The sequence below is a fragment of the Phascolarctos cinereus genome, unplaced genomic scaffold (genome assembly GCF_003287225.1).
Source record: "Phascolarctos cinereus isolate Bilbo 61053 unplaced genomic scaffold, phaCin_HiC Scaffold_726;HRSCAF=1367, whole genome shotgun sequence".
Taxonomy (NCBI): Eukaryota; Metazoa; Chordata; class Mammalia; order Diprotodontia; family Phascolarctidae; genus Phascolarctos; species Phascolarctos cinereus.
Genome location: NW_027556098.1, coordinates 278,338,970 through 278,354,608, shown reverse-complemented (window position 1 = coordinate 278,354,608; position 15,639 = coordinate 278,338,970). Strand labels below are relative to the sequence as shown.

Below are 15,639 nucleotides of genomic sequence, written 5' to 3'. Positions count from 1 at the left end.
TAACTGTTAAAAAAAAAAAAAGATTTTCCTGATATAAGCCTAAATTTGCTTCTTTGAAATTTCTGTTCTCTTGATCCAAACAGAAGAGTTCCTTTTCATTTGTTATCCCTTCAAATACTTGAATAAAACTGTTGTGTTCTCCTTAGTTTTTTCTTCTTTGAGCTAGGTACCTTCATTTCCTTTTACCAGTCTCCATAGGAAATAAATTTAAGGCCCTTCACCAATCCAACTGCCCTTCTTTGGATGCTTTCTAGTTAATCACTATGTCACCCACTGCTAAACATAAAAGACCTGATGTGGTCTGGACAGGACAGAGTGCAGAGGGACTGTTAGATTTTTCTTCCTGCAGGCTTGCAGATTTCATTAGGTGTTTTGGTTTCCACACCACATTGCTAACTCAAGTTGACCTCACTACACAAAAAATCCCCAGAGTTCTTTCATATCAATTGCTGTCTAATGCTGTTCTCCACATTGTGCTTGAGGAATTGATTTTTAAACTCGTTATCCTCATGGAATAGAATCAGACCATAGTTTTAGCCTATGAAGACCTTTTTGAATCCTGTCTACTATTTAATGTTTATTATTGCTTCTTGCTTTGTACAAATTTGATAAGTGTATCATCCTTCCCATTATTCAAATCACTGGTAAAATGTTAAATGGCACAGGGTCATTTGCATACAAGTCTATGGATGTTCCACGGCAGATATACTTTAAGTGAACATTAAGCTATTAATAACTGGTTCCAAATTTACCTAATTATGCTATTTACTAGCCCAAATCCCTGTCTTTTGTACAAGGACAACATGATAAACCTTATCAAATGATTTGTTAAATCTAAATTTGTAAACCTAAAATATAGCTATAGCATCCCCCTGGCCAGGCAGCCTAGTGATACTATAAAAAGGCAATGAAGTTAGTTTGGCATAGCAATCTTGATTAAGCCATACTGACTCTTTATAATTTTCATTTACTTGTCTAGTTATTCACTATCTATCCTTTAATAATACACTTTGAAGGCAAGGGGTAGCAATCATGAACTCAGACAAAGAAAAAGAAAAAATAAATCTAACTAAAAGAGATAAGCAGGGAAACTACATATTGCTAAGAGTTACCATAGACAATGAAATAATATCAATACTAATCATATGTGCACCAAATGGCATAGTATCCAAATTATTTTTTAATCAATTAATTAATTTATTTTTGGTTTTCAACATTCGCTTCCATGGGCTTTTGAGTTTTAAATTTTCTCCACCTTCTACCCCTCCTCCCTTCCCATGATGGTGTGCAATCTGATATAGGCTTTACATATACATTCTTATTAAACATATAGTATCCAAATTCTTAGAGGAAAAGTTATAATGAATTACAGGAGGAAATAGACGGCAAAACTATACTAGTGGGGGGAAACTCAACTTTGCTATCATATAACTAAATATATCTAACCATAAAATAAATAACAAAGGAATTACAGATAAAATATAATTTTAGAAAAGTTAGATATGATAGACCTATTTAGAAAGAGGTATGAGAATAGAATGGAATATAATTTTTTCTCACCTTTATGTGGGACTTTCTCAAAAACTGATGTACATTGTTGCAAACCTTAAAACAAATGCAAAAAAACCGAAAATGTTAAATGCGTTCATTTCAGATTATAATGCAATTACAATTATATTCAATAAAAGGCTATGGAAACATAGATTAAAATTAATTGGAAAAAAAGATCAAATCCTAAAAGAATGGGGATGTCAAAGAACTAATCATAGAAGCTATCAACAATTTCATTAAAGGGAATAAAAATAATGAGACAACCTACAGAAATTATGGGACACAGCGAAAGCAATACTTAGGGGAAATATTACATCTCTAAATGCTAATGTCAATAAACTAGACAAAGAACACATCAGTGAATTGGGCATGCAATTAAAAAAAAGAACAAATTAAAAATCCTCAATTAAGTATCAAAATGGAAATCCTAAAAATCAAAGAAGATATTAATAATATTTAAGGTAAAAAAACTATTGAACTAATAAAACTAGATACTGGTTTTATGAAAAAAACAACAAAATAGATAAACTATTGGTTAATTTGATTAAAAAAAAAGAAAACCAAATTAACAGTATCAGAAATGAAAAGGATGAATACACGCCAATGAAGATGACATTGTAGCAATTATTAGGAGCTGTTTTTCCCAATTAAATGCCAAAAAAATCAAACAATCTCAAATGAAATTGATAGATATTTACAAGAATATAAATTGCCCAGATTAACAGAAAAGGAAATAAAAACTTCGATAACTCTGACTTAGAAAAAGTAATTGAATAGGCCATAAATGCGCTCCCTAAGAAAAACATTCACACAACCAGAGAGACTCATAAGTGAATTCTGCTAAATATATTTTAAATTTTATTTTATTTTAACATATGAAATGGAACAAGCATTTCCATAACAGTAGAATTTTTTTTAAAAAAGATGATTGCTCATGAACCTGAAAATCTATTATGTACAACTTACTATTCCTTTTAAAAATGTAATAAAGTTGTAAGATTTCTTTTTTTCGCCTTTTTCCCCCACACCAAGACAATTACCATTAGGCAAAATGTGTGTGTGTGTGTGTGTGTGTGTAAAATCATTCTATACATACTTTTATTTAACACTTCTTTCTCTAATACAGATAACGTCTTCCTTCACACGTCCTTTGTGTATTTACAATAGTCAAAATTACTTAGTTACTCAAAGCTGTTCTTTTTTTTTTCTTTTTGCTAGACAATTGAAGTTAACTGACTTGCCCAGGGTCACACAGCTAGTATGTGTTGTGTGTCTGAGACTGGATTTGAACTCAGGTCCTCCTGACTTCAAGGCCAGAGCTCTATCCACTGCACTACCTAGCTGCCCTGTCTCAAAGCTGCATGAAATGTTCCCTTGATAGCTCTCATTTCCTTGAAAAGATTTCTTGTCTTTCCCATTCTATTATTTTTTTCCTATTTCTCTTCATTGCTAATTTACGAAAATCTTTTATTTCTCCCTGCTATACTCTAGAATTCTCCATTCAATTGGGTACATCTTTCATTTTCTCCTTTCCTTTTCCCTTTCCACTTTTCCTCAGCTATTTGTCAAGCCTCATAAGACAGTTAATTTGCTTTCCTGCTCTTCTTTTTGTTTGGCATGTTTTTGAGTGTTGTCTCCTGTACAATATTTGAACCTATGTTCATAGTTCTTTCTTTTTTTTTGCTGTTTGGAAAGGCAATCAGGATTAAGTGACTTGCCCAGAGTCACATAGCTAGTAGATGTCAAGTGTCTGAGGTCAGATTTGAACTCAGGGCCTCCTGACTCCAAGGCCAGAGCTCTATCCACTGCACCACCTAGCTGCCCCATGTCCATAGTTCTTCAGGATGCTGTGTCTCCCAAATAGAATCCCTTAAATCTGCTCATCACTTCCACTTCATATTCATAAGGGATGATATTTGGACCATAACTCTATTACCTGATGCTTTTCTCTATTTTCTTGAATTTAAGCCTGAATTTTGCAATAATAGCTCTTGATCTGGGCCACAGTCAACTCCAGGTCTTGTTTTAATAAAGTATGCAGAGCTTCTTCATCTTTGGCTGCAAAGTATATGATCAATCTGATTTTGATATTGACATCTGGTGATGTGCGTGTATAGAGTCACTTTTTGGGTTGTTGAGAAAGAGTATTTGCTACGACCAATGAGTTGTCTTGACAAAACTCCTTTAGTCTCTTTCTTGCTTCATTTTGTACTCTAACACAAAATTTACCTATCATTCCAATTATCTTTCAATTTCTACCTCGGCATTCCAATTCCAAATTTTGAACATGACATTTTAAAACATTTTTTCTAGAAGATGTTGTAGGTCTTCATAAACCTGAGCAACTCTGGCCACTTCAGCATTGGTGGTTAGAGCATAAATTTAATTACTGTGATGTTGAGTGGTTTGCCTTGAATACAGACAGATAGCACTTTGTCATTTTTGAGATATCGTGCTTTTATTGACTATGAGGGCTACTCCATTTCTTTCACAGTGTTCTTGACCATAGTAGTATATATAATGATCACTTGAATTAAATTGACCTATTTCCATCCATTTAAGTTCACTAACACCCAAGATGTTGATGTTTAATCTTTACATCTCCTGTTTGACCACATCTAACCTACCTTGGTTCATAGATTTTACATTCCAGGTTCCTATGTAATGTTGATCTTTGCAGCTTCAGGATTTCTTTTTGTCACCAGGCGCATTCACAGCTGAATTTTTCTGTTCTTTGGCCCAGCTGCTTCATTCTTTCTGGAGCTACTTATAGTAGCTCTTCCCCAGTAGCATGTAAGACACCTTCCAACCTGATGGGATTTTTTTTTGCCATATTTTTTGTCATATTAATACAGTCCATGGAGTTTTCTTGGTAAAGAAGATGGAATTATTTGCTATTTCATTCTCCAGTGGATTACCTTTCTTTTCAGAACTCTCGACTATGACCTGTATGTCTTGGGTAGTGCTGCAAGGCATAGGTCATATTCATTGAGTTTTAATAGCTCACATGCCCTCCACCATGACAAGGCAGTGATCCAGAAGAGGAAATGATAAATAGTATCTATCTAAAACCATCAGCAAGTATTATCTATAGTGGGAATAAGCTAGAAGCCTTCCCAATAACAAAAATGTCCATTATCCCCACTATTATTCAATGTTGTACTAGAAATACTAGCTATAGCAATAAGAAAAGAACAAGAAACTGAAGTAATTAGAACAAGCAATGAGGAAACAAAACTATCACTCTGTAGATGATATGATGGTGTACTTAGGGAATCAACTAAAAACCTGGTTGAAACAATGAACAATTTTAGCAAAGTTGCAGGATATAAAATAAATCCACATCAATCATCAGCAACAAAACCCATCAGGAAGAGATAGAAAAGAAATTCTTTTAGGGATCTATAAGGATGTAGAGGGCCACAGGCTGTTCAAGAGGTCTCACTGATGGGTGAAGGCCCCTCTCGGGTGCTGATCTTTGAGCAAAGGTCGCCTGGTTCGGTGCTCCATTGTATGGATCTGTAACAATCTTTAACTCCCCCAGTTATTGTATGGTCATTAGCAGTCTGTTCTGGGATTGGAGTCAGATAAGTGCACAGAACTTGCATGCACTGTCCTTGAGCACAGCATGGGCTATATTTCATTGTAACTTGAGAAAGAGTTCCTGTTATTTTACTATATAAGTAAGTGCTTTGCTAAAAATAAACAGAGTTGCTTCCATCTTGTCTCCCACCATCAATGTGCATTCGAGATAGAAGGTTAAGCTGGTCTTGTTCCTTCAAAGTTAGTATAGGATCCTGGCTCTTGTGGTGAGCTGAATTAGTTGGGCATAACAAAATTCCATTTAAAATCACTGCAGACAAAATAAAATACATGATAATCTACCTGCCAAAACAAACCCAAGAACTACATAATCACAATTACAAAACACTTTTCACATGAATAAAGACAGTATTTAAATAACTGGAGAAATAATCATTGTTCATGGGTAGGCCAAGCACTGAGACAGCTAGGTGGCTCAGTAGATAGAGAGTTGGGCTTGGAATCAGGAACTTATAAATTAAAATCTGGTCTCAGACCACACTAGCTATGTGACCCTGGGTAAGTCATTTAAACTCTATTTGCCTTAAGCCACTGGAGAAAGAAATGGCAAAACACTCTAATATCTTTGCCAAGAATCCCTCACATAAGGTCACAAAGAGTCAGACATGATTGAAAAACTGGACAACAATAACAAGCCGGCCAAACTAATAAAATAAAAATGACAATTCTACTCAAATTAATTTACACGTTCAGTACTACACCAATCAAACTGACAAAGTGCTACTTTATAGAGCTAGAAAAATATAATAAAATTTATCTAGAATAACAAAAGGCCAAGAATTTCAAGGGAATCAATGAAAAAAAATATGAAGGAAGGCAATGGACTAGCAGTGGTAGATTTCAAACTATATTAAAAAGTAGAATTCATAAAAACAATCTAGTATTGGCTAAGAAGAAGAGTAGTGTCTAAGTAGATTAGATATGCAATACACTGTAGTAAATGATCATAGTGATCTAGTACTTCATAAACATAAAAATCTAAGCTTTTGGGATAAAAACTCACTATTTGACAAAAATTGTTGCAAAACTGGAAAGCAGTTTGGCAGAAACTACATATAGACCAACATCTCATGCCATATACCAAGATAAGGTCAAAATGGGTATATGATTTAGACACAAAGGATGATATCATAAACAAATTAAGGGAACATGAAAAATTTTACCTGTTGGATTTATACGTAAGGGAAGAATTTATGACCAAACAAAAGATATAGAAAATCATATGGCATAAAATGGATAATTGTGAGTACATGAAATTAAAAAGGAACTAACATAGGCAAAATTAGAAGGGAAGCAGGAAACTGAGAAGGAAAAGTTACAGTAAGTTTCTCTGATAATGGTCTCATTTCTGAAACATATAGGGAACTGAGTCAAATGTATAAAAAAATACAACTTATTCTCCAATTCATGTGGTCAAAGGATATAAATATGTATTTTAAAGAAGAAATCAAAGCTATCTATCATCATATGAAAAGAAAATATTCCAAATCACTCTTGATCAGAGAAATGCAAATTAAAACAACTCTGAAGTACCACCTCACCTCTATCAGATTAGCTAACATGACAGAAAAAGGAAAATGATAAATGCTGGAGGGAATGTGGAAAAAATGGGGCGTTAATGTACTGTTGGTGGATTTGTGAACTGGTCCAACCATCCTGGAGAACAATTGGAACTAGGCCTAAAGGGTTGTAAAACTGTGCATTCCCTTTGACCCAGCAATGACACAAGATGTTCTGCATTACAAATAGATAAAAAAAAAGAAAAAAAAAGACCTATAGACATAAAAATATTTATAGCAGTTCATTTTGTGGTAGCAAAACTGGAAATTGAGGGGATGCCTATCAAAATAGTAGCTGAACAAGTTGTAGTATATGATTATGATGGAATAATATTGTGTATGAGAAACACTGCGCAGGATTGTTTCAAAAAATAATATGTGAAGACTTATACAAACTGATGTAAAATGAAGTGAACGGAACTAGGATAACATTGTATACAGTAACAGTAATATTGTACAATGATCAATTGTGAATGGCTCCATTATTCTGATCAATAAAATGATCCAACGTAATTCCAAAGGACTCATGAGGGAAAAAAATATTATCTGCTTTCAGAGAGAGAACTGACAGAGTCTGAGAACAGATTGAAGCATAAGTTTCCACTTTTTAAATTTTTCTTCCTTTTTTTTATGACATGGATAATATGGAAATGTTTTAAGTGATTTCACATGTATAATTTAGATCACATTTCTTGCCTTCTTAATGCCTTTTTCCTTCTGCTCTGTCTTCATTCATTAGTCCTTCTCTTTGTCTCATTTTCTCCCTCCCTTCTTTTCCACAAAAAAAAAAAATCTATACAATTTGCCTACTGCTTGCCAGGCAGACTGCCAAAAGAAACACAGCTTTCTACCCTCCCCCCAATTTTGATTTGAGAAAGTACATATAGATAGATATACATTCTCAAGCATCCAAATATATGTTTTATTTGAGGGTAAAAAGAGAAATAAGCAGGTAAAGATGTAAACCACTCAAAGCCAAGTGTACAAAAGAAAAAAAATGCACAGGACTCAAAATTTAATAGTGAAAGGTACTTGAACAGAACATGTGAATAACAAAGTAATGGAACCTTTGCTACTTCATAGAATCACAGACTCTCATGTAATCTCTACAAAAACCCACAAACACTCACATTCAGCTTCCACTTGAAGATCTCCATTGATTGGGAAGCCTGACTTCCTGAGGCAGTCCATTATATTTTGAATTATTAGTGAATTTTCTTTTATCTTGAGTTTAAATGTTTGTTTTTTGTTTTTTGCAGTTTCACCAATTGTTTCTATTTCTGTTGTCTGAAGACAACCAACTCTTCTCCCATGTATCAGCTTTTTCATATACTTGAGGATAGGTGTAATGTTGGTTGTATTCCCTTTTCCTTCCCTCTTCCCCCCCCAAGTCTCCTTTTCTTTAACATACTTAGTTCCTTCCATCAGTTTTCACATGGTCGGGTATTTGTTGTCTCTGTTGTCCTGAGCGATATCTTCTGAATGTGTCCTGATACACAAATAAGGCTGCAGAGTTTTCACATCCCTCATTCTGGACACTCTAACTCAAAGGCTCATAAATGTCAAAGGAAAAAGTCAAGTTACATATAAATGAAAGCAAATAGAACCAATATTAAAGTCCATAAAAATAAAAATATCTACCAGTGAACAATTCCACTCCCCTCCTCTGACAACTACATAACCTCAGCCATCTACATAGGGGCACTATGTATGGCTATAATATTCTTCAATACTTATGTTTTATTTAGGATCATGTGATTATCACTCAGGTGGTATTTTATCATCTACTTTCCTCTGCCTGTAGTCCTTCTCAGTTCCAAGTATATAGAAATGGCCCTCTCTTTGTACTGCATTAAATCCCATATTCTACATCACTCTGCCCTTGGCATTTTCTAAGAGCTGTCAGTGATTCAGGAGGTAGTGGCTCAGTCAGATCATAAAACAAGTGAAGCTTTCTAGGCGGGCTGGAGATTTCTTTTTTATTTTATTTTATTTTATTTTTTATTTTTATTTTTTTGGAGATTTCTTCCAAAGCTACTTTAGTTTTAGCCAGGGATTCAAAGACACCATCTGCCTGGTCATTTAAGGACTCTCCTTTGGGTTTCTCCTTTATGTAATCATCATATTTCACAGCATATTTCCAGCTGTCAACAGTACTCCACTTTTTCCTGATCATACCTCAATCTATTAACTCATTCATTAAAACAAACAAACAAACAAAAAACTAGAGAAGCTTTTGTCTCTCTGCAAAAGTTATCTTATACTATCCAAGACAGGAAGCCATCACAATCTCAAGAGTCTTTCTGTGACTTCTAGAAAGGGAATGTGATTAGGGAAAGCTAGGTATAAATCTTTATTCATGCTGAATGGCCCTCCTGCTTGTAGTCAGAATCTCATTTTTTCAAGCCCTATACTCAAGTTCTGCTCTTCTGTGGATATTCCATTACTCTTTGGAACTAACTTTGGGTCCTTAAGAAATATGCCAGTGGGTCACAAACTCTGGAAAGTCCTATATATCTGGAATGTCCTTGAATATAAGAAGAATGACATTATATAAACTGAGAACTGTAGGGATACATTCCATTGAAATATCTCTGTCCAAAGTATAATACCTTTTCATTACTTTCACAATATGTTGAGACATCAGAAGGAAAACTTGCATTTCATAGAATATGCACCTCTTTTACATTTATCCAATTATGATTGCTAAGGAATCTTTTCTTTAGTATTGTTGTGCCCCTTTTATGAAGTTAATTCTCTCCATAATTTCTTGTTTTGCTCTCACTTCCCCTCCAATTTTTCCTCTACCATTTTTAAATTTTTTGAAACATTTTTTGCTCTTTTGGAAAGCTCTTTTAGGAATTCTTATTTGGCTTGTGACCAATCTGCATTTTCTTTGAGGCTTAGCTTGTAGAGATTTTTCATCCATAAAAATATTTCATTTTTCCTTGTCTTTTGAGTTTGTATCCTGAGCTTCCCTATCATGTTAGTAGCTTTTTATGGTCAGATTCTTTTCTTTTCTTTTCTTTTCTTTTTTTTTGCTAATTTTCCCAGTCTATTTCTTGACTTTGGACTTTATTTTAGAGTTGGGTTTTGTTCACCTCTAGTGGTTGGGGGTGGGAAGTTGTCTGGTTCAGCCTGACTTTCATATCCTTCTGCTTTCACAACTAGGTCTAGAGACCTGCAATTTTTCAATGCTTCCAAGAAGGTATGTTCTGGGGAGACTTCTGGTCACTACCACCTGGTCTGCACTTGGGTCCTTACCCAGGGCCCCTACTGTCTTGAGACTACAAACCTTCCTCTCCACCCTGGAAATGGGTAACAGAAAATGGAGTTGTCAAATGGTACCTGATACTGCACCCAGTATTAGCACAGGGGTCTCCTGTAATTTCTTTCTGATCAGCTGTTGAGGTCCCTTACTGTCCCTTGGTGCTAGGCCCTTCTTTTTCCTGCCACAGCTGCTGTCACTGACTCCAAGGCCCTCAACCATTCTGCTTTCAACAAGGCAGCCCCACCCCAGTGTTGGCAGACCTATTTTCTATTTTCCTAAACTACCTTTAAATAGAAAAAAAGACTGTGATTTTTTTTTATTGGTTATCCTATTCAGAATTCATTTAGATGTGTTTTTTTTTAAAGTTGTTTAGAGGAATATGTTGGGAATTCTCAGGAAAATAGCTTACTCCACTCTGCTACCTTAGTATACCTCCTCCTATTTAATAATGTCTGAGGACACATTTAAGCAACTCAGAATGTTTAGACTGGAGAAGAAAAGACTTCAAGGGAACATGATAGCAATCTTCAAATGTAAAGGGCTCTCATATGTTGTTCTATTTGTCCATAGGGAGGAAGTAGGAGATATAGGTAAAAGTTGTAAAGTGGCAAATTTATGCTTGATACAAGAAAAATATTTCTAATAATTACAGCTATACAGAAGAGCAAGGGGTTACTTAAATGTGTTGTGAGTTATTCCTTACTAAATGTCTTTAAGTAGAGGTTGGATGACCAACTTGCTGAATAAGTTGTAAAGGTGAATTTTTTTCAATTCTGTATTGGATATGTGGGCTCTGAGGTCCCTTCCAACTTAGAGATCCTGTGATTCTCAATGAGCCTTTTGAAATTTGTTTTCCTAATATCTAAGGAACACATGTAAAATCTCATATAACAATCTATTTAATTTTTTTCCTATTTGCACCTTGACTCCCTGAATAAATTATTAATTTCTTGAAGACAGTTTTCTGTTTTATTTTTCTTTGTATTTTCTCTTCCCACTAAAACCTAGGTCCCTTATATATTGTATTGACTTGATAAAAACATGTTGTCAATGATGAAATTATTGATGATGGTGATGATGATGACAATTATGTGATGGAAAAGTGAATTCTAGCTCAAATATTATTATTTTGTTATGTGACCTTCCACAGGTTCCAGAAGTTTTGGGAGCCTCACTTCACTTATTTTAAGAAATAGGAGAGGGCAGCTAGGTGGTGCAGTGGATAGAGCACCAGCCCTGAAGTCAGGAGAATCTGAGTTCCAATTTGGCCTCAGACCAAATACTTGACACTTGCTAGCTGTGTGACACTGGGCAAGTCACTTAACCCCAATTTCCTAAAAAACAAACAAACAAATAAATAAATAAAGGAATAATAATTCTTCCAGTAAAGAATGTTGTAAAGCTAAACTGAGATAATAGATAGGAAAGCATTTGAAGAAACACAAGTATTATCAAGAGACATCATTATTATAGGAAAGTAAGGAAATACAAACCTAGAGAGTCCACTTTTCCATCCCCTTATTCCCTCTAATTGTAAATACCATTTCTCAAAACTCCCTTTCTCTAAGAGCTTTCCTCAATGCTTTCTTTACATCCTTATTCCTCAGACTGTAGATCAAGGGATTCAGCAGAGGAATCACAGTTGTATAAATACTGAAGATACCTTTTCTTGTTCCATAGACTTACTAGAAGGTGGTTTGAAATACATGAATGTGATTGACCCAAAAAAAAGAACCACAGCCATGAGGTGGGAGCTACAAGTGCCAAAGGCTTTAGATCTGCCTTCTGTAGAGCGGATGCGGAGAATGCTGGCAAGGATGAAAACATAAGAAATGAGAACTGCCAAGGTGGGCACTAAGGTATTCAGTCCAGCAATGACATGAAGCAGCAACTCATTGATTTGGGTGCTTGAGCAGGAGAGATTGAGTAGGGGTAGTACATCACAAAAGTAATGGCTGATGATGTGGGATTTGCAGAAAGAGAGTTTCATCATGAAGCTTGTGTGGGTCAGGGCTGAGATAAAGCCCAATGTGAAGGCAGCTGCCACCATCAATGAGCAGACCTGAGAGGACATGATCACATTATAAAGCAGTGGGTTACAAATAGCAACATAGCGATCATAAGCCATCACTGTAAGAAGGTATCCTTCTGCAACAACAAAGACTGCAAAGAAAAAAAGCTGGGCCATACACTTAAAATATGGGATAGTATTCTTCTTCCCTAAGAAATTCACCAACATTTTAGGGGTAATGGTAGATGAATAGCAGAAATCTACAAAGGACAAAGTGCCGAGGAAATAGTACATGGGCGTATGAAGTGGAGGACTGGCAACAATTAATAGCATCATGCCCACATTACCCACAACAGTGATGACATAGATACACAGGAATAGGAAGAAGAAAGGAAACTGGAGCATTGGCTGATTTGTTAACCCCACAAGAACAAACTCAATCTCAGTGGAGAAATTTCCTGTAGTCATTTTCCTCTAGAGAGATCTGTAGGGATGAGAGAGAAGAGTCACATTAGAAATGATCTGATCTCACCTTGCCCACAGGAAAAGTATACAGGCAAAATACGATGTAGGATTCTCTTGATGTTGTTTTTCCCCAGGTCAAGGAGTGTCTCTGTATGTCTAAGATACCATGGAAGACTTGAGATAAAGGATGCAATACTGAAAGAAAAAACTTAGTTATTCAAAGTGCTGTCTCATTTCCCTGGTTCAGTTAAATTATTTAATTCTTTATGTGTTTATGAATCGTGGTCCCCTTATTTTATTCTGACACCTATGGAAAATAAAATGCTTAACAAGTTCAGAGTCCATAGAATCAAAGAATCTCAAAGACGAAATCAGCAAGGGGAAATTCTATTCTGATATAATTCTTTTTAACAGGTAAGAACTGGTTGGAGCGTTTCAAATTACAGTAATTCCTTAAGGAAATGGCTATTCGATCATGATGATGTAGCAGAAGAGAGAAAAGTCCTATATTTAGGTATCCTAGATTTTGAGAGAATAGACTTTTTAAAAGTTTCACAAAAAGGACACATAGAATGACCTAAAAGTCTAAGTGTATCAACAATTCAGTGATAATGGTAAATGCTCTGTATTAAATTTCTAAGGCCACTAAGAAAGAGTTGTGATGAAGGAAGGGAGAAAATTGAACTCTCTAGAGACTGATGTTCTTATACAGAAACCTAGCAACCAATACAGATTTTTAAAACATGTACAAAATATGGAAGCTGCCTAAGATGGAAGATAATGAAAAGAAAAGTGTGGACTATGGTCCTATAATAATAGGGTATGTGGAAAGAAAGGAAGGGGCAGTATCACTCCCTTGTCTTTATTTATGATAAAGTTGGGGTTCAGGAAGGGCAGTGGGAGAATAATTACAGAAAAGCGTCAGGTAATTTTTAGTGTAAGCTTGCAGAATTTCCCTTTCTAGTCACTACTGTGAGGCACTACTCAGCACAGCCATTTCAAAAGATGAACCTGACATACGGAAACCTGTTTTGGACTAGAAGATGTTGCTACAAACTAACTACTTTCTCTAATATTGAACAGAAATTATTATGGTCAGCCAACACATCTAAACAAAGATGAAGAAGAAAGACTCTTTGCTCTTCACTGCTAATTCCAAATCCTTTTTCTTCCACTGCAAAAATGAGGTATCTCTCCTCTTTTGACACTCTATTATCACTGATATCACCCAGATCAAGATCCCATTTACCATTATCTGCTTACCCCAAGATAATTTTTATTTTTCAAGGCATTTATCACTCGATTTACAATCTTCATTTCCACCCCTACCTTGACATTCAGACTTTGGAGCTTCACCATATATGTTCATGTCTCTTCAAACACTATTTCATCATCCTTCTCAGCACCCATGATTCTACCTTCACTCTTCCTTAAAGACAGCTGAAGATTGCAACACGCTTGATTTCATTATTACCTACACTAGTTCAACTTCCATGGTTCAAAACCATGAAATTCTTATCACAAATCATAATATTTTATCTATTCTTCTCTCACTTGCCTCAATATATATTGTTTTCATTTTTATCTACACTTCATCACTTTTGATTACATTAAATTGAAAAGTTTTTGCACAAACGAAGCCAATGCAACCAAGATTGGGAGGGAAGCAGAAAACTGGGAAAGAATTTTTACAACCAGAATCTTTGATAAGGGTCTCATTTCTAAAATATATAGGGAATTAAATCAAATTTATAAGAATACAAGTCATTCCCCAATTGATAAATGGTCAAAGGATATGGACAGACAGTTCCCAGATAAAGAAATTAAAGCCATCTATAGTCATGAAAAAATGCTCTAAATCACTATTGATTAGAGAAATGCAAATCAAAACAGAGAGAGAGAGAGAGAGAGAGAGAGAGAGAGAGAGAGAGAGAGAGAGAGGGAGCACAATGTGTGTTTGGTTGAATTTTTTTTATGTATTGGCAAAGCAATTTCTGGATAGGTGACACAGTGAATACAGTACCAGGACTGAAGTCAAGAAGATAAATCTTCCTCCCTTAAATTCTGACCTCAGACACTGAACAAGTCACACAACCCTGTTTGCCCCAGTTTCTCATCTGTAAAATGAGCTGGAGAAGGAAATGGCTAACCACTTCTGTATCTTTGCCAAGAAAACTCCAAATTGAGTCACAAAGAGTCAAACATGATTGCAATGATTGAACCAAGAACAACAAAACAATTTCTACTGGTTTTATATTGTTGTTGTTGTTTTCCTTAAGGTGAGGAATATGGAAGGAAGCAGAAGTTAGAAAGCAAATATTAATAAAAAGGGTTTTCCTGGTTGGTTCAGAGTAAACCTTGAATTTTAGATTGAACTAGTGAACTCAGTCTACAAGGTAGAGGTATAAAAATGCCAAAATTAGCATAATACTATTTCAAGGCTTTTGATCAAATGGTCACTATACACGGGTTCCTTTGCTCAAGAGCAAGTGATATAAACAACATCTGGGAAATGACATCTAGATAGACTGATTAAATTAGCAAGTATTCTAATTTGGGATTAGATAATCTTCCATTTGTGTTTCTAATTGTCTTCTTCTGATGTATTATTTCTAAATTTGTAGGTATGTTAAAGTATGTCAAAGTGCATGGTATACAAAATAGAGAATTATCTTTTTAGAAAATAAATATCAAAACACCCAGTCCTATTGCCTTGGATGTGTAGAGGCAGAGCATGGTTCAGAGCAGTAAAATAAGCATAGAATTACAATGGAAGTAACAGAAGGAAAAGGGAGCTAATTAGGCATCTGGCCTAGTCAATCTTGGATTTTAAAGTGTCAAGCAAACTCTGTAAACAAGGAAAGTCAGGAAGTGTGGTCCCTCATATGGTCAGTTAATAATCAGGGAAGATTTAAATAGTAGTGAAATATTAAAGCCCAAATGCCCAAGGAAAAATCTTCTTGCTCTGTCTGAGAAGGAACTGATATCCCTGAAAGTTGATCAAAATCAACCAAGTCTAAAGCCAAGACTGAATTCTTTATGATAACAATACTAAAAGACTATCCAGACACTTACCCTGCTTCCTCTAAAGGGATGATTGGTGTAGTCTGTGTCTGTACTTCACACATAAGGAAGGTCTGCCCTATCACTTTCTAATTTTCCAAAATCATTGGTGTGAG

At 35.2% G+C, this 15,639-nt stretch overlaps 1 protein-coding gene across 1 annotated transcript; it reads right to left on the bottom strand.

Annotated features, from left to right (window-relative positions):
- Positions 1 to 11,620: 11,620 nt before the first annotated feature.
- Positions 11,621 to 12,463, bottom strand: LOC110218158 (olfactory receptor 8D1-like). The gene has a single exon (XM_021000716.1). It carries the CDS (start codon positions 12,461 to 12,463, stop codon positions 11,621 to 11,623), a length of 843 nt encoding a protein of 280 aa, XP_020856375.1.
- Between the last annotated feature and the right edge of the window lie 3,176 nt (positions 12,464 to 15,639).

Coding starts and splice junctions, on each gene's coding strand:
- LOC110218158 (XM_021000716.1), bottom strand. CDS start 12,463: ATGACTACAGGAAATTTCTCCACTGAGATTGAGTTTGTTCTTGTGGGG.